General features: G+C 49.7%; 2 protein-coding genes across 3 annotated transcripts in view; one reads left to right on the plus strand and one right to left on the minus strand.

The window, feature by feature from the left end:
* FABP1 (fatty acid binding protein 1) overlaps positions 1–2,851 on the plus strand; it is a 5,992-nt gene extending 3,141 nt beyond the window's left edge. The window contains exons 3-4 of the mRNA XM_008071731.1: positions 750–842; positions 2,726–2,851. Of these exons, the coding sequence (XP_008069922.1) occupies positions 750–842; positions 2,726–2,776 (144 nt within the window). The 3' untranslated portion in view covers positions 2,777–2,851. The remainder of the gene's footprint in view (positions 1–749; positions 843–2,725) is intronic.
* Positions 2,852–18,287: 15,436 nt separating this feature from the next.
* The window catches only part of SMYD1 (SET and MYND domain containing 1), a 48,280-nt gene continuing 43,438 nt past the window's right edge, over positions 18,288–23,129 (minus strand). For both annotated transcript variants that reach the window (XM_021719424.1, XM_008071732.1), the window contains 3 exons: positions 21,319–21,482; positions 20,164–20,332; positions 18,288–18,465 (listed from right to left, as the gene is read on the minus strand). In XM_021719424.1, coding sequence (XP_021575099.1) covers positions 18,307–18,465; positions 20,164–20,332; positions 21,319–21,482 — 492 coding nt within the window. In that variant the 3' untranslated portion in view covers positions 18,288–18,306. The remainder of the gene's footprint in view (positions 18,466–20,163; positions 20,333–21,318; positions 21,483–23,129) is intronic.

Genomic DNA, 23,129 nt, shown 5'->3' on the forward strand with positions numbered 1-23,129 from the left:
GTGGCAAGACCTCGTCTCTACAATAAATCAAAAATTAGCCAGGCGTGGTAGCGCACGCCTGTAGTTCCGGCTACTTGGAAGGCTGAGGCAGGAGAATCGCCAGAGCCCAGTAGGTGGAGACTGCAGTGGCCGTGCCACTGCCCTCCAGTCTGGGTGACAGCTCTCAAAAACTCAAAAAAAAAATGAGGCCACAGTAGAAAAGGCTAACATTCTGGAAAGAAAGATTCATACCAAAGCAAAATGTGTGTTCTTTCAACTGGCTGGCATTTTGAATTTTGTTACTACCTCCCTCTATTAACTTGGAGAATTGAGGTTTTGCTTGATTTGATGTTAATGTTTGTGTTTGGCCCACTGAGGTGTCTGTACTCACTTCTAGTTCACAGGACATATATTAAAACTCCTGTGCAGATCAATCGTGGGACTGTGCCTGTGAATAGCCACTGCACTCCAACCTGGGCAACATAGCAAGACCTTGGTCTCTAAAAATAATAACAACAATAATAATAGCAATAATAATAATAACAAATAAAGCAATAAAATTCTGACAAAACAAGTCCTGACATTTTACCAGTTTGTGACTACGCCTCAAAGGGCTGTTCAGGGCTGAAGACCTATGGGCTTGAGAACACAGGAACTAGAGCATGTTGGCTGATGCAAGCTGAGACTTGTCCAGGGGAACCAGCCTCATTAGCAAGGGTCCTGCTCTGGCCCCAGACCTCCTTCTCAGGTCACTTCTCTGGCCCCTGCAGGCAGTAGTCCAGATGGAAGGTGACAACAAGCTGGTGACAACTTTCAAAAACATCAAGTCGGTGACAGAACTCAACGGCGACACAATCACCAATGTAAGTGGGTCTCTTTGAGCTTACTCAAGGGGAGAGGAGGAAAGGGGAACAGGTGGCTCACACAGCCCACCCCCCGCCCCGGCACCCCCAGCCCCTAAACTCCCACCTCTCCTGTCGTCACCATCGGCCACTCACTGCAGACCCGTCTTGCACCCGGCAGCATGCACACACCATCACTCAACTTTCCATCGCCTCTGAGTTGTCCCGGTGGGGAAACTGAGTCAGGGCTCCTGTGAAGGACTCTGTCCCGGGGAGCTGCCAGCCACGGTGGCCACGGCACCAGCCCCGCGGGCGCCACTCGTACTGTGGCCCGCGTGGGTCGGCCTACCCAGCCCCGGCTGCGTCATCTGGTCCCAACCCAAGAGAGGTGGGTACCATCTTGCCCCACCGAGTCTTGAGGAAGGGATGCCCTCCTGCCCTGGCCCTTCAGGCGGCCCCTCCACCGCTTCGGCAGCAGAGCCCACCTCCCACCCCAGGCTGCCCTCCTTCCCCACTCCCCCGTGCCTGCCCACTCCTTCCTGCCCCGCATCCTCCCTCCCTCCCGCATCCTCCCTCCCTCCCGCATCCTCCCTCCCTCCTGCCTCCTGCGCCCGCCCTCCTTCCCACAGCCTCCCTCTCCCTCCCTTCCCCCCACAACCCCAAACAGGGTGTCTCAAGAGAAGGCACGCCAGCCCCGTTCACAGGCCAGAAGGAAGAAGTGCCCTAGATCCCCAGACACTCACTGCCCAGCCCTCCCTTGGCCCCAGGGACTCAGGGAGCCACCTTCCCACTGATCCACAACCAGGAAGCGTTCTGCCAAAAGCCAGGCTCTCTTTTGGCTTTTCACTGCATGATGTTGTAGTAGTGACCATCAGTGCTTCTGCCTCAGTGCTGACCACCCGGTCACAGAGGCCCCCTCGGCCCTGCAAGCCCGGGTGCTTCATGAATGCCTTTGCCTGTTTGGCACTTTTGTGGAGCGTCAAGCTCATGGCAGTACTAGGGCAGCTTCGCAGCCTGGCAGGGCAAGTCTTGTCTCCTCTCTGGGATGAAACTACACAGTGCGTCTCCTGCAGTTATGCCCCCGGACTCTTCTTTGCCCCCAAACAGGTGCTTTAGAGGGTCACAGAGAGCAGAACGCTGCCCGAGGAGCAGTCATCTCCCTATTCAAGTCTGAGAGAGATCTCCCTCCTCCTTGGCACATTCCCAGGAGAGAAGGGAGCAGGCCATGAGCTGGACCAGTCCTGGCCCATTTCTTTGATACGCTCCATCTTGCCTGATCCTCCCATCTCCTGTGAGGGATTCCACAGTCAGGCTGACCTGGCCAAGTCATCCACCTAACACGTGGTAGAGCCAGGGCTCGAACCCCTTAAGCAGCAATCTTTGCCCTACCCAGCTCCTTTGCACCCTGAGCACACCATGGCCTCACAGCCATCTTTTCGAGAGAACAGGCTGGGGCCGAGGGCGCATCCCGCAACTCAAAAGCTGACACACCCGTGTTTAGGAGGAAAATGATACAGGACCCCGTGTTCCAGGTGCCTTGGTGTGTCCGTGTGCACAAATCCTCGGCACTCAAGGTGTATTTGAGCATGGTGCGTGCTTTGTGACACTCTGAGACACCAGACCGGATTGGGCTGGCTTGGATGGCCTTGCCGTAACAGTCCTGGGTGTAGGAAGGGACTCAGTCAAAGGACAACGCTCCACGCGAGGGAGGGATGGACAAAGCCTGGGCCTGGGATTTTGGGGAAAAAAAAAAAAACCGCCCATCTTTCCGTCACCTCTACAGAAAACGGGAATCTTTGAGTTGTTTCACAGGCTGGAATATTTGGTGCCATTTTGTGGCTTAATCACCTTTTTGCCATTCAACATCAGATGAACATCTTATGATTTTATTTTCTGGCTTTCAGACCATGACATTGGGCAACATTGTCTTCAAGAGAATCAGCAAGAGAATTTAGACAAGTCTTCACTTCCTATTCTTTTACTGTGTAAAATTAATGTAATAAAGTGAACTTTGTTTTAAAAAAGAAAAAGTCTTTTGCTCTCCATGGCCTCTTACAGACAGATCTGTTGGCATCAGCAAGCTCCGATCACCTCCATTTTTTGTAAACCTTGGTAATCCGCATGTCCCACACTACCAGGTCAGGTCTGAAGGGTGATTCTCGCTCTGAACACAGAAGCCCTGCTGCCCGCTCGATGTCGCTGCCAGGAATGCCATTCGTGGCTGGATCCATAGGGTGGTGCCCTGGGATGCCCCTTCCCAGTCGGCCACATGGGCAAGGCACTGAAGCATGACGGTGTGCAGAGGGCTGGCCTTGAGGGTGGCTCTTTGTGGGCACAGAGGACAGGAACACCAGGCAGCCAAGAAGGGCTATCCCCAAGAGCACAGTCAAGATGGCCCACCCACCAGTGGACAGGTACAAAAAGGCCAGGCACTGGCCCTCCAAGGGAACAACTTTTCCTTCTATGGACAGGCTGAGTGAGGGGCTTAGTGAGAGGCACCAGAGTGGACAGGAAGTTCAAGTGGATGTCCCCTCCGTGCAGAAGGGAAGGAGTCCCTGAGCGCTACTTTATGCCAAACTGTGAGGTGCTTGTCAGGACTGAATGACATCCCCCCAAATACACACCCTGAAGTCCTAACACCCCGAGGTTCCTGTCCCTGCCCCCATGCCCGCAGTGAGGCCTCAGAACGTGACCTCATTTGGGGAAGAAAGGCCATTGCCGATGTAATTCATTAAAATGAGGTCCTACTGGAATAGGTGGGCCCCTACTTAAAATATGTCTGGGGTCCTGATAAAAGGGGAGATTTAGACACGGAGACATACACGTGGGGAGTAGCCATGTGCAGACCAGTATTAAGTTGCTGCAGACCAAGGAACTCACTCGAAGCTAGGCGCGAGCTCTGCACCAGATCCTTCCCCAACTCCTTCAGAAGGAGCTCGGCCTTGCCAGCACCTCGAACTCAGATTTCCCGCCTCGAGTTATGACATGATGCATTTCAGTGTCTGGTACAGTGGCAGCCCCAGGAAACGAATAATGCTCATTCTGGGCTCATCCACAAAGCGGCCAAGTGCTAGCACGTCTACCCTTATAGTGTCTTCTGGAACTGCACCCAGACTACATACTAAGCCTTGAGCAAGCTCATTGCTTGTTACTTGGATTGTTGCCCAGGTCACCTGTGGCACTTTCCTGCCCCTTCCCCTACCTGCAAACCTCCAATCCCCGACAGAGTCGTCTCTTTCTTAAAACAAACAAAAAACCCCGCCAATCATAAGGCTTCCTAGTTCATGTCTGGTACAGGAGTCAAATTCCGAAATCTGGCATCCACGTCCTTAGATCAGGGGTCAGTAGATTTTTCCATAAAGATTCAGAGAGTAGGCCGGGCTTGGTGGCTCAGCCTGTCATCCTAGCACTTTGGGAGACCGAGGTGAGCAGATTGCCTGAACCTGCGGGTTCGAGACCAGCCCAGGCAACTTGGCGAGACCTCATCTCTACAATCAATCAAAAATTAGCTGGGCGTGGTAGCACGCGCCTGTAGTTCCAGCTGTTTGGAAGGCTGAGGTGGAAGGATCTTCTGAGCCCAGCAGGTTGAGGCTGTGGTGGCCGTGAGCGTGCCACTGCACTCCAGCCTGGGCGACAGTGAGACTAGACTCCAACTCAAAAAAAAAAAAAAAGACTCAGAGAGTAAGCATTCTCAGTCCTGTGGACCAGTTGGTCTCTGGGACAAGTACTTAATTCTGCTGTGTAACAAAAAAGCAGCTATAGACAACGCACAAATAAATGGGCACGACTGTATTCCAATAAAACTTTATCAGCACTGAAGTGTGAATTTTATGTACTTTTTATATGTCATACAGTATGACTCCCTTTTTATTTTTTTCCATCATTTTGAGCCTGTGAAAATCATTGCTAGCTCACACATGGTACAGAGACAGGTGGCAGCCGGAGTTGACCTGTGGACCAAAGGATGCCGACCCCCACAGCCATGGCCTGCCCAGCCTTCTAGCCTATGACATACACTCTAACCACACTGAACAGTCTCCATTCCCTCTACAACTCAAGGCCACCTCCTCCTAGAAGACGTCTTAGTTTTCACGGCTGGAAATCCCCTTTCTCTAGCTCTGGCCTGTTACCTGCACCAGCCTTTTGGAACACAGTTCCTCTCGCCTTGCCCGGTCATTTCTCTTTTCCACCCGGAGTGAAGTCTTGGGAAAAAGAGATTCACTATTTAGGGAAAGAAGGCAGCATGAAAGAAAGAGTTTTTAATCTGCCTTTGAAGAGTGACATTATGTCAGTAAGAACTCAGAGTCAGGAGTTACCCGGAACAAGAAAACAGCAGTACACTACAATATAGCATTCACAAAAAATCGATCCTAGGTGAACTGAAAAGATAAATAGGCCAGGTGTGGTGGCTCGCGCCTGTCATCCCAGCACTTTGGGAGCCCAAGGCAGGAAGATCACTTGAGTCTAGGTGTTCAAGATCAGCCTGGGCAACATAATGAGATCTCATCACTACCAAAAAAAAAATTAGCTAGGTGTGAGGTTATGTGCCTGTACTCCCAACCACTCAGAGGCTGAGACAGAAGGATCGCCTGAGGAGGTCGAGGCTGCGGTAAGCTCTGATTGTGCCACTGCACTCCAGCCTGGGGGACAGAGTGAGACTCTGACTCAAAAAAAACCAAATAAATAAAAATAAAAAGTTGCCAGTCACGGTGGCTCATCCCTATAATCCCAGCACTTTGAGAGCCTGAGGCAAAAGGATTGCCTGAGTCCAGGGGTTCGAGACTAACCTGGGCAGCTGGGTGAGACCTCGTCTCTACAATAATTTTTCTTAAAATATTAACCAGGCGTGGTGGCATGCGCCTGTGGTTCCAGGTACTTGGAAGGCTGAGGCAGAGGGATCGCCTGAGTCCAGCAGGTCGAGGCTGCGGTGGCCCTGAGTGTGCCACTGTCCTCCAACCTGGGTGACAGAGTGAGATTTCGACTCAAAAATAAGTAAATAAATGCAAATAAAAAACTAAATAAATAAATATGGAATATTAGAAATAGATATGACCATAGATAAACCATTTCAAATATAGAAGACTTTTTAATACAAGATGCAAAACCCATGAAGGAAAAGATTAATAAATTTGACTACTTCAAAAATGTAAAGTTCTACATGAAAAAAGACAATAAACAAAGTTTCAAAAAAATATGTGACTTTCACATAACAAAAGTTAATCGATAGATTATTAAAATCACCTCTAAATCTGTAAGAAAATCAACAAGTCAGCGGAAAGGTGAGTTGAAGATGTGAACGGGCAACTTACAATGTAAAATGATGTTTAGTTTCCTGGTAACCCGAGAGGAGAAATGCAAGACGAGATACATTTTAAAAATCAAGCTAACAGTCAATGCAGTGGTTCTTGCCTATAGTTCCAGCACTTTGGAAGGCCGAGGCAGGAGGATCTCTTGAGCCCAGGAGTTCGAGGCTGCAAAGCGAGCTATGATTGAACCACTGCACTCCAGCTTGGGCAAAGGAGTGAGATCCTGTCTCCAAAAAGGAAAAAAAAAATCCAGTTAGTAAAAAGTTTACTAGCACCCAGGGGTTGTGAGGATGTGTGAATGGTTCTGTCTTCAGTGGTGGAGACACAAACTGGTGAGACATGTGAAGTGCCTTTAACCCTGACCATTGATATTTCCCATGTGAAGTCCCCAACACGCAGCAATGCCACTGCTGTGTATCTCCCCAAAAAAGGGTTTACACTCATCATGCACCAGGAGCCTATAAAGGGTGCAATGGTCCAAAACTGGACACAGTCACTCAGCAGTAAAAAAGGGTTGGATACATTGTGGTACAGCCGTGTTCTGAAATAGTCTACAATCAACTAAATGAACAAGTGTTAGATCTACATGTATTGATATAGAAATATCTTTAAGACATAGACTTTTAGGCCGGTTGAGGTGGCTCAAGCCTGTCATCCCAGCACTTTGGGAGGCTGAGGCAAGAGGATTGCCTGAGCCCACAGTTTCAAGACCAGCCTGGGCAACCTGGTGAGACCTCATCTCTACAGTAAATCAGAAAATAAGCTGGGCATGGTGGCACGTGCCTGTGGTTCCATCTACTTGGAAGGCTGAGGCGGAAAGATCGCCTGGGCCCAGCAGATTGAGGTTACGTTGGCCATGAGCAGCATGTCACTGCACACCAGCCTGGGTGACAGAGTGAGACTCTTGACTCAAAAAAAAAAAAAAAGACAAAGCCTTTTTTAAAAAGTAAGTTTCAGGTCAGGTGCAGTGGCTCAAGCCTGTAATTCCAGCACTTTGGGAGGCTGAAGCAGGAGGATCGCTTGAGGCCAGGAGTTCAAGACCAGCCTAGGCAACTTTGTCTCTCAAAAAATTTTTTAAGTTAGCTAGGCATGGTGGCATGTGTCTGTAGTCCAAGCTATTCAGAAAGCTGAAGCAGGAGGCTTTCTGAGCCCAGAAAGTCAAAGCTGTGGTGAGCTATGATTATGTCACTGCACTCCAGCCTGGATGACAGAGTGAGACCCTGATTCAAAATAAATAAATAGATAAAAGTTTCAGAATAATATCCACAGTATAATATCATGCATGCAAATTTTGTTCAAACATGAAGCAAAATTATTTATATACTCATATGTATGCAAACATATGGAGAAAATCTGCATAGCTGGAATACCAGCTAGTAGCCATTACCTCTGGGAACAGTATTGGCTGGGAAGGCAAGATAATTTTTTGCAAGGAAGTAATTTTTTTTTTTTTTTGAGTCGGAGTCTCACTCTGTCGCCCAGGCTGGAGTGCAGTGGCACACTCACAGCCACCCCAGTGTGGACCTGCTGGACTCCAGCAATCCTTCCATATCAGCCCATCAAGTAGCTGGAACTACAGATGCGCGCTACCACACCTGGCTAATTTTTTATTCTTTTATTGTAGAGATGAGGTCTTACCAGGTTGCCTGGGCTGGTCTCGAACCCGTGGGCTCAGGCAATCCACTCGCCTCGGTCTCCCAAAGTGCTGGGATGACAAGCTAAGGAAGTCATTTTGTGAAGCTTTTTTTAAAAAATGAGCAATGGCCGGGCTCGGTGGCTCAGCCTGTAATCCCGCGCCTTTGGGAGGCTGAGGTGAGAGGATTGCCTGAGCCCGCGGGTTCGAGACCCGCCTGGGCAGCGAGACCTCATCTCTACAATAAATCAAAAAATCAGCCGGGCGTGGTAGCGCATGCCTGTAATTCCGGCTACTCGGAAGGCTGAGGCGGAAGGATCGCTGGAGCCCCGCAGGTCGAGGCTGCGGTGGCCAGGAGCGGCCACTGCACTCCAGTCTGGGGCGACAGAGTGAGACTCCAACTCAAAAAAAAAAAGAAATGAGCAATGAATTTTCTAAAAAACAGATAACAACGTAAAAATGTTGGGCTTGAAGACACGGTTCTAATCAACTAATCTATGATTTCAGACCTCAGTCTTCTCACATGTAAAATGGGCCATACGATACCCGCCCTCGTGGTTTTTGTGAGCAGTCCATGAAGTGATGCACGTCAAATGCCATCCAAACATGTTGTTATTGCCATTCTCAGATTCCTCAGGGAGCATCAGTTGGGTTTGATATTCAGACCTTTAGCGGAAATTCTGTCATGCCCAGAGAAACTACCCTCTGAGAGCAGACGCAGAGAACGGGGAAAAGAAGAGGTTTTCTGTGGACCACAGAGCTGAAAAATGGCAGAACCGAGGCACTTGGACTCTTCAGCCACAGGAAGAGAAAGTGGTATAGACAGTCTTCTCAGCAGAGCCGCCAGTTTCCCCTAAGGGGTTCTTCTCCTGGGAACACCTCTGGGACTTGGAGGGGACTGTAAGTTTTTGCCTGAAAGGGAGAGAATGCGTTTTAGATGCTGAATTTAGATTTCGTGCAGGTGTCCAGAGAATTCCTGCCAGAAGCCTGCTTCCATAAACTGAATGAACAGCTGTTGATGGCATCAGTTATTTTTACCCAGACCCCTTCCCTCTCCGGTCCGTCTCCTCCCTCTCTGCCTGTCCTATGACATCTCACCAAGAGAGCGCTGTTTCCTGTGAGAGCCAATTGACTCTTAAAATGGCTAGTTTGGATGTCTATATCCACACAAAAAAAGCAACCTTTCCTCTGTCTTTCTTTTTTTTTTTTTTAATTGTTTTCTTTTTTTTTTTTTTTTTTAGTTGGAGTCTCACTCTGTTGCCCAAACTGGAGTGCAGCGGCCACTCCCGGCCACCGCAGCCTCGACCTTCTGGGCTCTGGCGATCCTTCCGCCTCAGCCTTCCCAGTAGCTGGAACTACAGGCACGCGCTACCACGCCCGGCTGATTTTTTGATTTATTGTAGAGATGAGGTCTCGCCAAGTTGCCCAGGCGGGTCTCAAACCCACGGGCTCAGGTAATCCACTCACCTCAGCCTCCCAAAGCGCTGGGATTACAGGCTGAGCCACCGAGCAGGCTTGTTTTGTTTTTCAAACGACCTCCCATTAGGGTAAACAAAGCCATGGAAGGGACAGGGCCAAGGCTACCTGACTTAGTCTGTTCTCAGTCTTCAGAGCACTTTTTCTGTACATACCAGTGGCATGTTGACCATTCCATGATGTTCTAGTATCTGTCGTTAGAAAACCATGGAGACAGCGTTAAATGTATCTTCTCTGCACAGCCTTGCCTCATTTGGCCAAGTAGGGCTGGGCAACGTTGAGCCCTGTGGACACACAGATCCCGGGGACACTCGCTGTCAGGGGGAGCACGGCAGCTAGCGTCATCCCTGCCACCCCGATGCAGGTGGGTTCTAGCTCCACACTCCGCTGCAGACCAGGGTGGGGGAATGATGGCCAAGACACACATCAGAGGAGGCCCAAAGGCACCCCAGACATTGCATGGCAGAGAGATGTACAGTCAATGGAATTTGGCAAGAGAGGGGCAGAGAAGAGACTTTTATGCTGGTAAGAAATTTGAACTTGATCCTGAGACCGCAGCGAATCATTGAGGGTTTTTTTGGCTCTAACAGTAACATGACACTAAATGCCTTATAGAAAAACTCTTCTGCCATAGTGTCAAGGCTCAACAAGAAGAAACAAGGCTGAACACAGAGATGATTAAGAGACCATGGCAACAGTCCGGGCAAGAGATGCTGAGGGCCCAAACCAAGGCAGTACCCGTGAGGATGGAGCCCAGCAGAAAGGTTCAAGCACATTTGAGAATTAGAAATAATGGACTTGGCCAGGCACAGTGGCTCATGCCTGGAATTTCAGCGCTTTGGGAAGCTGAGACTGAAGGATTGCTTGAGTCTAGGAGTTTGAGACCAGCCTGGCAACTTAACAAGACCTCATCTCTACAAAAAATTTTAAAAAATTAGCAGGGTGTGGCAGTGTACACTTGAAGTCCCAGTTATTCAAGAGGCTGAGGTGGAAGGATTACCTGAGCCCAGGAACTTGAGGCTGTGTAGAGGCCGGGCCACAGAGTAAAATCCCAACAGAAAGAGAGAGAGAGAGAGAGGGAGAGAGAGAGAGAGGAGAGAGAGAAAGAGAGAAGAGAGAGGGAGGGAGGGCAGGAGGGAGGGAGGGAAAAGAGAGAGAGAGAAACAAGGAAGAAAGGAAGAAAAAGGAAGGAAGGAAAAGAAAAAATGGGCTCTAGTGACTAAATGCTCCAGCATGCATTTGCATGGGTTAGTCAAGTGTGTCAACGGGAAGCAAGGCACACTCTAAAGCATTCTCTTGATGAGAGTTTTCATGAAGACCAATTTACAAAGGTAGAATTAGAGTCAAGGATGCCAGTAAGCTCAGCGAGGTACCCTGCCGGCCACTCCAGGATGGGTGCTACGACCACCTGGAGACTGGAGTCCCAGCAGGGCCACCCAACGGGAGCTGAGTCCCGGCTAGTCAGGGAGGGGACCCCTCCTGCTCCTGCCAGGGCTTCTCATTAGCTGAGAGTGAAGGCAGAGGTCAGCCTTTCTGGGCACAGAGCAAGGCAGATGAGGCCGGAGAAGGAATGTGGGAGAAGTGGAGAAAAACCAGGACAGCGGGAGCTTGAATTGCTTAGGCCACGGATAAAAATGGGAGGGGGCACGCGACTTAGGCCACAAATAAAAGAGAGAGCAAGTGGATTCAACGCTAAACGACAATGTCGGTGTTTCTCTGTCCCCTTACCAACTCCCTGTTCTCCCTCGACACCACCTGTGTTCTCCTAGGCCACCCACTGTACGTGGCAGACGGTACGCCTGTCAGCACCTCCAGGGTCACACAACGGGAGCTGACCAGAGAAGAGCAGGGACGTTTCCGACTCAGAACAGGGAGGGTCTCCCAGCAAGGGTCCCATTGCCTGGCCTGGGCCAGTCCTAGTTCCAGAGGCGCCTTATAGCTCATTACTTGACACCGGCCTTGGTGGGATTCGCATTCACACCACAGAAACCAGCCAATACTACAAACCAGGGCTCTTCTTCCCATCGTTGTTCAATATTTACCTGCCCACCACTGGCTCACAGGCCACCACGGTGTGTCAGGAAGCACTGTGCCGTGAGGGGCTCAGGCTGAGTCCTGCACCAGTCTGTCCTGGGCAACCTCCCTGGGCAGCCTCATGGCACAGAGCAGTGGCCCTTTAGAAGAAGTGCAGAAGAGATGCTGGTCTGAAAAGACCAACCCCAGAGGGCTATTACGGGCACGGCAAGGAAGAATCATCTGAGATGATGCCCTGGGTCTTGGCAACCAGCTGGAGTGGTGCGGTGGGGAGCACAGGTATGAAGGGAAATGAAGAATTCACTTGCACACATGCTGAGCACAAAGTGCCTGAACGCTGGCCATCAGAGGAAGGCCGAAGTATTTCCCTCGAGAAATGTATACCCTAACAAGGCAGGAGAGGACCAAATGCACACAGGCCTTCTACAGGCCACATGTAAGTGCCACCGAAGGACACAAAGCATGTACCTGAAACTCCATCTGCTGCTTCAAACTGTAGTTCCCTGCGCTGCCCAACTTTGGCCATGCCCAGGAAGGTGCTGGGTCTACAAAGGGAACCCACACACACCACACTGGCCCAGCACGGGTGAGCAGAAGGGAAGCAGTGAGAATGAGCTGTGATTGAAACAAAGAACCAAGTATCACATGTTCTCACTCATAAGCGGACCTTGAACAACTATCGTCATACTATAAGAAAAGGGTTGGCAGTAGCGGGAAACTGCAGGCGGTGGGGGGGGCAGTGCAGAGAGGTGGGATTGACAGTAGCGGGAATCTGCCGGGGGGAGGGGGAGGGCACATCTCATCAACAAGGACACCTGCATAATGAATATTTGAAGGCCTAACCCTGAATTGTACCCTACATCTTTAAAATAAAAAATTTAAAAGTTTAAAAAAACAAAGAAAGAGCTGTGATCCATGAAGGGAGAACTTTGAAACCCTGTCCTGGTGAACAAGGAGGAGAAAGAAGGTAAAAATGGACACGGCCACCAATGAGAAGCTGGGAAGGAAGCTTCATTCTCCTGGTGCCTGGACAGAGGGGCTCCAGGCGCCCTTCTACTCGGAGGTGTGCAACTGTGGACATATGACTAGTCCGAGGCCTTGGAAGCAAGACTACGGTGGCAAATAGAGTGGCGGTCTCCAAGGATGTCCACGTCCACCTCCAGACTGCTTGTAGGTCACCTTCCATGGCAAAAGGGATTTTGCGGTTGTGACTAAGGTAAGGATATTGAGATGAGGAGATTACCCTGGATTATTCTAGTGGGTCCGATGTAATCACGAAGGTCCTATCAGTGAGAGAGGAGGGCAGCAAGGTCAGAGGAGATGCGACGAGGGAAGCAAAGGTCGAAGTGACGGGATTGCTGGCTGAGGGCCACAGATGAGGAATGTGGGAGCTCTAGGGGAGGACAGGTTCTCTCCCAGAGATGCCAGAGACTGTCCCAGGACTGTTGACGCCATGATGCTAGCCTTGTGACACCCATTTGGACTCCTGACCTCTAGAACTGTAAGATAAGTCTGCGTTGTGGCAAGCCACAGAGTTTGGTTATCTGTTACAGCAGCAACAGGAAACAAATACAAGGCGCCTCAAGACCTTGGGGAAATTAGCACTGTGCTTGGGTCACGTGTTCTCAGACCAAGCCGTGTGAGCTGGGGAGGCCAGAGTTAATAAATGAGGACTAGCCGGGCTCGGTGGCTCAGCCTGTAATTCCGCGCCTTTGGGAGGCTGAGGTGAGTGGATTGCCTGAGTCCGCGGGTTCGAGACCCGCCTGGGCAACTTGGCGAGACCTCGTCTCTACAATAAATCAAAAATCAGCCGGGCATGGTAGCGCGCGCCTGTAGTTCCAGCTACTCGGAAGGCTGAGGCGGAAGGATCGCCAGAGCCCAGCAGGTCAAGGCTGTGGTGGCCGGGAGCGGCCACTGCACTCCAGTCTGGGCGGCAGAGTGAGACTCCAACTCAAAATAAATAAATAAATAAAAAAGATTAAAAAAATAAATGAGGACTGAATTCTCACCAGAGTGAGTGGAACCATACAGTGGCTTATGGCCGTGCTGTCTACCATGCTTCTCTAAGACCGATGAGTCCCCCTGGCCCGATGGAGACGGAGTGATGCTGCCGGGATGGGATATGGGGACAGGAGCTTCTGGAAGTGTTGCGGGAACACAGAGAGGCTGTGACATCGAGGCTATCTTAGAAAGTAGCAGTTTTATTAGCCCTAGTGCGACTCAGCAGGCTAACACTCCCAGGCTGAGCACCCCAGGGAGGGAGGAGAGGGGTCTTATACCTTAGCTTAGGCAAGGGAGGGGGTCAGGCTGAGTGACTTTATATTTTCTTTGGAATTTGCAAGGTTGTACTCAGCAAAACCAGATTTTCAAAGAACAAATGTCTCCAGGATAAGGTTGTGGATTGGTCACTACCTTGCATTTCCAGGAAAGCTGTCTTTGGCTATTTGGTTTTCTCAAGCAAAACCTGTCTAGCAGGTCTTCGGAGCTTTCCACTGATCTTTGAAAGGAATACTTTTAACTGTTGTCAGCCCCTCTCTGCCACAGAAGGGCTGATTACTTCCACGCACTGGATGTCTTCCTCAACGGTGTCCCCACCTCTTGGTCAGAAGCTTGGCTCTCCAACTGCCCTCAGAAACGTTGCTGTTCTGCCGTGTGCCCCAACTGTTTTTTTCTCTCCTGCGTCCTTTAGAGAAGGAGATCCCGAGTGATTCGTCCAAGGTACGCCTGGCCTTTCAAACATGGGTTGTTAATACACCGGTGGTGTCGTGGGCAGTAACCCAATCTGAAGGGTGGTCATCCGAGGTCTCAGATTTGTGTGGCACGGCCCTAAGGAACAGAGGCTTCGGGATGCAGATTTCCAGTGTAAGTGGGACTTTGTGAAGGGTCTTTACAACGATCCACTCTGCGACTTCCATGTTGTAAAACCCCTTGACAGACTAGCGACACTGCAAAGGAATGTATTCTAAAGTTAAGTCAATGACTGTGGTGTAAATATTCCCATCGTGGCCAGTTCCAAGTTGTCAGTGTGAAGTTGATGAAAGCAGAGTTGGAAGAGATGAGTCCAGCCAGCACTCCTGAGCCGAGAAGAGCTGGTCCCTGAACGCCACTACCTGTCTCACTCTTCGTCTTCACTTTCTAGTTAGGAGAGGGGACAGCCCAGCAAAAGCATGGCTGGAGAGCTCAAAGTGTCGTCATAGCTACTCAGCATTTATAACGGGCCAGGCGCTGTTCTCGGGCTTTACATTTAAGAAATACAGTCCTCACAGCAAACTTATGCAGTAGGTAGAAATGAGGGAACAAGGCCGGGCGTGGTGGCTCACGCCCATAATCTCAGCACTTTGGGAGGCCAAGATGAGAGGATTGCCTGAGCCCGCAGGTTCGAGACCAGCCTGGGTAAATCAGCGAGACCTCATCTCTACAATACATCAATAAATTAGCCGGGCGTGGTAGCGCGCACCTGTAGTTCCGCTACTTGGAAGGCTGAGGCAGAAGGATCGCCTGAACCCAGCAGGTAGAGGCTGCAGGGGCTGGGAGCATGCCGCTGCCCACCAGCCTGGATGACAGAGTGAGGCTTCAACTCAAAAAAAAAAAAAAAAAGAAAAGAAATGAGGAAACTGAGTCATTGGTGAAACAGCCAGTCCATGGCCGCATGGCTATAGAAAGTTGGGATAAAGACAGACTTAAGTGGTTCTTCTTAGTGTCCACGCTCTTAAAAGTTTTTCTTTAAAATTGCACAATCTAGGCCGGGCTCGGTGGCTCAGCTTGTAATCCCAGCGCTTTGGGAGGCCGAGGTGAGTGGATTGCCTGAGCCCGTGGGTTCGAGACCTGCCTGGGCAACTTGGCAAGACCTCATCTCTACAATAAATCAAAAATTAACTGGGTGTGGTAGTACATGCCTGTAGTTCCAGCTACTCGGAAGGCTGAGGTGGAAGGATTGCCGGAGCCCAGCGGGTCGAGGCTGCGGTAGCCGGGAGCGGCCACTGCACTCCGGTCTGGGTGACACAGTGAGACTCCAACTCAAAAAAAATAAAATAAAATAAAATAAAATTGCACAATCTAATATCACAGCCACTAGCCACGTTTGGCTATTCAAGTATAAGTTAATTGAAATTAAATGAAACTTAAAATTCAGTTACTCAGTCCTACTCATATGCTCAATAGTGATATGTTTCTGGTGGCTATTGGGTCGGACAGCACAGATACAATAATTTTCCTCATCACAGAAAGTTCTATGAGACCGTGCTGTTCTAAAAAGATCACCGGAAAGAAAGAAAGAAGACACGCTTATTTGCTTGGAAACACAAAGTGTTTAATAGGCTTTGCTCATTGCTGTAACACAAAAACTCAAAACACAGTTTCAGGTCTCCTTTGATCTGAGACAAGCAGGTTCAGTCGGCTGTTTATTCATCCATTCATTTATTCAACACACATCGACTGAGCACCTATCACTAGGTTCTGGGGTTGGAAAGATGAACAGAGAGACGCAGCCTCTGCCCTCCAGGAGTTCACAATCTGATGGAGGAGGTAACGTTCTTGAGTGGTGTTCTGAGGAGGAAGAGACGGCGGGGGAGAAAGGTGGGAGAAGGCGCTTCGTTTTGGACGTGCCGAGTTTGCCGTGCCTGCAGGACTTCCAAGAGGATGAGTTGGGCCTGGACCTCAAGTGCAAGGTCAGGGAATACAGATCTAGGAGCCATCAGCCTCAAGGTGGCCACTAAGAAAGGGCCTCCATGCAGCGAGTGTGTGCGCCCTGAGAAGGGAATAAATGAGGGCCAGAACTAATTCCAGTAAATTCAAATCTCAGCAGCCACAGAGAAGGCCAGTGAAGGAGGCTGAGAAACCACATCCGAGGACCATCACAAGACGGGGGCGTCCCCAGATCAAGGGCAGTGAGTGTCTATGGAGGCAGAGAGGCCAGATAATAGAAGGTCTCAAAAGTACCCCTAGAGTGAGCCTAGGGAGAGTCATTTTAGTGCAGGAGCAGGAGGGGAAGCCAGTGTGTGGTGTGTTCAAGAAGAAAATGAAAGTGAAGAAAGGCAGATCACAACTATACGCTAAAAACAAAACTCAGCTATGGAGATGTTGACCCAAGAGTCCCCACCATCATTATTGAGTACATTTAAGAAGGCCAGTGGGTGGAGAAATGTCCAGGATCCAGGGTAGAGAAGGCATACTAGATGGAGAAAAGCCTGAGGACACAGGAGAGGAAGGTGTCCTCCCCACAGGGAAGATTTTAGCTTTGGAGGGAAGGAGGAACTCATATTCCCCAGTCAAAGAGGGAAGCAGAAAAGGAGGAACAGAGACACAGAGCACAGTTCATTGAAGACAACACATTTTAGGAAGACGGGATGGAAAAAAGAACCAGGCTTATGGAGGAATGACCGGCATCTTGACAGATGACTACGACAAAAACGGGAAGGTTTGGAAGCAGGTTTGACATGAGGGTAGACGTGTGAGGACTTAAACGTGCCAGTAGATCCCTGGGAGAATGTCCGTGCCATCTCTTAGCGTGTGGTATGGTGGCTTGTAAGAACTGTCACGCTTCCTGTTAAACCTTCCAGAAATAGAGCATCATTGCATGATATTCTGCAAAACAGAGTTTGCAGCATTCTCAGCCACTGGACGGGGAGTCAGAGAAACGTGGGTCGTTCTCTGAATGAAAGGGCGAGGCGGGAGGAGTAAGCATTTTAGGCAGAGATGGCAAATACGGGGCCTGGTGGGATCACTTGACTTTGAGATGTTAAGTAGAGCTCTGGGGTCAATAGCAGGCCCGGGTCGTGTAGAAGTCTTGGTGACATCCCCACCGGAAGGGCTTTGCTCCAGAATCTCCCAAAACACCTGGTGAGGAATCTGGGGTCTCAGAAGATATCAGCATAACAGGCCAACCTTGGGATTGGTTGATTCCCAAGACCCTCACTTCTCAACTGGAAATCACAAAAACCTTCCAGGAGATGAGGGTAAATGGTTCACACCTCTGAAGAGATCTTAACCTGGATGTAAAGAGTCTGGATTAGAGTGTTCTTTCTGGTGGGGAGGCCAGAAGCCCCAGGGCACGGGCAGAAAAAGAAATGAAGCAAAGGAAGTAATGATTACTCCGTGCCAAGAATGGGGTCCCCTGGGGTCAGTGGCGAAGTCTTAAGCAGGCAAGGACCACCCAGACACATTCAACCAAGTAGGATCCCCAAGGGCAAATTCTGCGGGACCCACGAGCATCAGGTGTGTGTGTTTCCACGTATCTTTCTCAGCTTCACCCTGAAAAGACTTGCTCAGTCCTACAAGGCAAATGGCCAGAAAAGTCTCAGCGATTGTCCAAGTAGCCTTCACATCACAGGGAACCGCCAGGCTTGGCATGAAAGGCGGGAAAGGGAGACAGGCTCTCTCTGTCTTAGAAATATTTCTAGTTATACTTGGAAACCAGACCTTAAATTGAGACTTCAGGCAGTTTGGGACAGGCCTCCAGCTCTGAGTATGCACCATTCTGAAGAGGTTTCAGCTCTCTGAGTAGACTCTTAATGGTCCAAACCCAGCTCCCCTTCTTCATAACCTCACAGCGACCTGAGGAAACCACATCGCCCGTCCTCAGCCAAACCCTGACTATTCCACAACTCAGGCGAGACCAGCAGCCCCAGAGACACTCCCACCGATAGCCAAGCTGCCGCCTGAGACTCCCCGCTCCTGCCGTCCCCGGCTCAGATGTCTCCCTTCCGTGAGACCCCCACTGCACACACACACCCCAGACACACGCCCTCCTCAGCACCCCTCCACGTGGTTTTGCCACCGCAGTTATTATTACAGTGTGCTTTCAGTGTTTGTTTACACTTTGTTTCCCCCACCCAATGACATTTGGGGTTCCTTTATCAGGGGGTAGGGTCTGACACCCAAATAAATATTTGTAGGAAGAGCTGGACTGGGCTGGGATAGAGTCTACTTGAATTGAACTGTGTTGAGTTGAATCAAAATGGCACTGGGGGACATAGGACAGTACATTCCCACAGGAACATGGTGGCGCATGACCCGATTTCCTCCTCTGGGCAGGCCTTCATTGCTTCTTATGGAAGAGAGCTGGGGCTGGCTCGCTGCTGGGCTCGGCCATAACCTGTATGGGCTGGTTGTTCAGGGCAGCCTCGCGCATTTTGTGGTACATGAACTCGTTCTGGCGGAACATACGTAGCTCCATCTCCGTCTGCACCCGCATGGCCTGTAGGACGCAGATACAGTGGAAACAGTGATGACAGTCCCCAGGACATGCTGGCCTCTGACTACCTTGGGGTGAATGGCTCCCAGGCACTGAACTTCAACTCTACCCACCCTTGGAAGACACACACGCACACACACGCACACACACATACACACGCGCACGCACGTGTTCATCCATCGGGGGCCTAATGTCCTAGTCGTGGCCCCAGTTTGCTCGGAAGAGGGAGTTGGGCCCCTGAGAGAACAGCTGGAGGGATATTCTCAGCAGAAAATGTTTGTTCTCAGGAACTGTCCGAGGGGGATCTGGATTGGAACCCTGGCTCCTGCATGGACTGGTGGTGGGACCTCAGGCCAGGGACGTAGCCCTGGACAGATCACCTCCGCTTCAACCTTAGTTTCTCACCCATGAAACGTGTGACATGCCTTCCCGCCTTACATGGGGCTGGGAAGACTACAGTGCATGACACAGAAAAGTCCCCCCTCTTCTGTGTTTCATTCAAGACATGTTTATCAAGGGCCAGACATAGTTCAGGAGCTGAGGATACAGCAGAGAATAAGATCGACAAGAATGCTGCTTCTGGAGAGTTTAGTACACTAGACATAACGCTGGTTCCCACCAGTTTTCTGCCTTTACTTGAACTTGATGTCCATTTTGAGGGGCTAGTATATTATTTATTGTTTAGATAAGGACACCAGGGATCTTAGAAGTACAAGGATATCCGTTTCTGAAGTTCCATTCTACAATACACTTTTTTTTTGAGTTGGAGTCTCACTCTGTCGCCCAGACTGGAGTGCAGTGGCCGCTCCCAGCCACTGCAGCCTTGATCTGCTGGGCTCCAGCGATCATTCCGTCTCAGCCTCCCAAGTAGCCAGAACTACAGGCGTGCGCTACCACGCCCGGCTAGTTTTTTTGATTGATTGTAGAGACGAGGTCTCGCCAAGTTGCCCGGGCGGGTCTCGAACCACGGGTTCAGGCAATCCACTCACCTCGGCCTCCCAAAGTGCTGGGATGACAGGCTGAGCCACCAAGTCCGGCCTACAATACCCTTGGTGTCATCTGCTTTCCCTGGACTACACTGTCCGAGGACAGCCTTGTCACTCTTAAATAAACCAGCCCTTCAAAGCACAAGGACACCAGCAGCACCACCTGCCAGGCGCTGTTCTAATTGCTTCTCCTACATGAACTCACTGGATCCTCACTATAACCCCATCCCTTTACCCCTTTTACTGATGAGGAGACAGGCCCATACATTCAATATCTGCAAAATCGCACAGCTATAAAGCGACATGATGGATCCTGGTGGTCTGAATCCAGAGCCGATGAAGTCGAACCCCACAGCATAATTTCTCACATAAATGGCTGCAGGCACAAACGTACACACGCGTGCCAAAGATGCATGACACTGTTTAGGTTTCTTCAGTCCAGACTTTGGGGCATCTCGATAGGACAGACTCGGGGTTGAAGTCTCAGAGTTGCCATTAACTCACTTTGTGACTCTCGACAGACCACCTCCACGGCCACGGGTCTCAGTTTCCTCATATGGGAAACAAGGGGGCTGGGTTAAAGCATTTCCAAATTCCCTTCTGGTCTAGCTGACAGTCTGTGGATCTTCCTGAAGCAGAGTCCACCTGAACTCAGACTTTTATCCTCAGAGAGCTCAGACCCACGGGAAGCCTCCAGCCTCAACATGCCACTTGCCTCTAAGTCCTTGGTGATAGGGTGAGAGGGCCCGTGTGTCACCAGGAGGATGGCGTAGGCTTTGCAGATCATGCCGTGCCCCACCTCGATGTTGCCGGCGTGCCAGTTGGTCAACCCTGCCCGCATCACAGCCATGCCCAGCTGGGCATTATTGGAATGGTAAAGCTTCCTGTCAAGACACAGCAAATAACCACACACAGAGTCGTTCCAGCCATCCTTACGTCTGCACATCACCCAACAAATCATAAAGCACCCTTACTGACCACACCCTTCTGTTCCTCCCCCAGCGCCATGAGACCTCTGTGCCCACTGCGAGGGCTACCAGGTGCAAAGACATGGAGTGAGTTGCCAAACAGCCCACACAGTGTGGCTGCAAGAGCTAGGATTCTGACTCAAGCCACTCAGCTAGGTCCTCATGGGGGAAAAGGGCAGGACTGTACTCTCTGAACTTGAACATGGGAGCAGGGAGCTCTCGGGGTACCTCAGCCCTCTCCCTGGAAAGTGGTAGGAAGCAGGGAAGACACGACTTGAGTGTCCTTCTTGGGACAGCATGGTGTCTTCGCCTCCTGGGCACGCTCTTTGCAGGGTTTCCTCCTATCTGCATCCTGTTCATGAGTAGCGTCCTCTCGAAGAAACAAACCTTCGAGTGCCAACTCACTCATTTGGTCAAAGACACAGTCACATGACAACATGGACGCAGGAGGCAAGAGAAGGCATTGGCAGAAGGAAGCAATTGCATTTTATAGTTTATGAGCAACGCTGAGTGATGCCTTTTTCAAAAAACAATAATAAAGGCAAGCTCACAGAATTGCCTATGTTGGCAATGGGGTGGGTGGAGGTGGGGGGCTTTGTATGCACTGGGAGTCAAGTTGGACTTTGCCTTCAAGAAATCCAAAGCAGAAGCTGTGATCCAAAAGGTAGAGGAGCTGGAGATCTGGGAAAGATCAGGGGTGGCAGACAGGTCTCATCTCGAGGACCAGCCCTGACTGTTTGGAACACCATGACAAAAATCTCCGTCATAAAGAGAGCCACGGTAGGTTGTGAGTGCCTGCTGTGGGTGCAGGAGGGAAACACGGCAGTCTCTGTGCCCCTATTTCCCATCCCTGGAGTAGACACACTCCCAAGAGACTCTCTGAGACCAGGGTCGTCACCTACATGTAGCCATCCACCATCCTGCTGGCATAGTCCGAGGCCTCCTCAAAGGCCTGAAGGTAGGAGAGGACTTCCAAAACAATGCTCAGGACCCGCAGCTTGTAGAGGTTGGTGTCAGCAAACACCGGTTCCTGCTTCTGCAGACACTCCCGGCATAATTTCACCACCTGGAGTGAGACATGGGCCCCCCCTACCTGTTACCACTGCACCAGACCACACGCTTGACTCACACACCAGCATGATGATGACAATCAGACACTCATTCTTTTCAGGCGGGGGACATTGCTGGCAGAAGTGGGAAAGCACGGGTTTGTGATTTTAAGAGCAACACGGCCCTGTTGGCTAAGAGATGAGAAAGGTAATGGTGGGAGATAATGACTGACAGCAGAGCAAGGCGTTTTCAAAGTCAGTAGGTAACGGGAAGCCATATCCGAGTATATACACACATATATGCATAGAAACACGCATACACACACACTCTGTGTGTATAAAACACATATCTATGTGTGCATTATGTATGGTATATATGTATATATGCTACATATATACCTATGTATGTGTATGTATGGGGAGGTTCCCCCAAAAATCTGGAATTATCTTTTGGAGGTTGGGATTTACATATCTAGAAAACAGAAGACATGACCCAAATGGTAGATGACATGCACAGGTTTTACATCCATGGATTCAGCCCTCTGCAGATCAAAAACATTTTAAGATTAAATTAATAAAGACAATACAACAAGAAATAATGCCCATAAAATGATACAGTATAACAGCAATTTATATAGCATTTACATTGTATTAGGTACCGTAATTACATTGTATTAGGTACTGTAAGTAATGTAGAGGTGATTTAAAGTATATAGGAAGATATGTGTAGGTTATATGCAATTACCATGCCATTTTATATAAGGGGCTTGAGTAGCTGCAGATTTGAGTATTCACAGGCATCCTGGAACCAATTCCTTGCAGCTACTGAGAGGTTACTGTATGTTTGTGTGTGTGTGTGTGTGTGTGTGTGTGTGTGTGTGTGTGTGTGTGTGTGTATGTGTGTTTATATGTGTACATACACACATTTATGCACACACATGCATGCATATATATACTTATGCAAATATCTATGTGTGCATTAGTTATAGTATATATGTATATGTGTTACATATACGTTACATATATACATGTATGTATGGAAGGATCGCCCCCAAAAACCAGAATTATCTTTTGGAGGTCGGGCCCTTGGAGTACAGGCTTCCCCCACTAGGTAAGTGTTCTAGGAACCAATTGGCATCCATGTACCAGCTAGTGTTGCTGTGAGAGAATGCATTCCGCTTCAGGGAATGTTTTTGGAGATTCTTTCATTGATGTTGCCCATTCCATGATGAGCAATTTTCGTGCACACCTGCCCACATCGTGCTGTGTGTTCAGCAGTTTTGACCAAAAACGACATGACCCCAGTGTCCCACTCTTCCTATTCACCCGATCTCACGCTGAACAGCTTTTTTCTGTGTCCCTGGATTTAAAATAAGTCCTCAAAGGGAAATGCCTTGCCAGTATAGAAGAGGTGAAACAAAAAATGGCAGAAGCACTAAAAGATATCACAATGGACAAGTTCAAAAACTGTTTTGAGCAGTGGGAAAAAAGTGTCTCAGACATATGGACTTCGCAGCAACTTGGATGGATTTAGAGTCAATAATACTGAATGATCTATCACAGAAACAAAGAACAGGGCACCACATGTTCTTACTCATAAGCAAACCCTGAACATTTACCATAATACTATAAGAAAGGGATTGGCAGTCATGAGAAACTGCCAG

This window comes from Carlito syrichta, unplaced genomic scaffold (genome assembly GCF_000164805.1).
Source record: "Carlito syrichta isolate Samal-C Ts95f unplaced genomic scaffold, Tarsius_syrichta-2.0.1 Scaffold314697, whole genome shotgun sequence".
Classification (NCBI taxonomy): domain Eukaryota; kingdom Metazoa; phylum Chordata; class Mammalia; order Primates; family Tarsiidae; genus Carlito; species Carlito syrichta.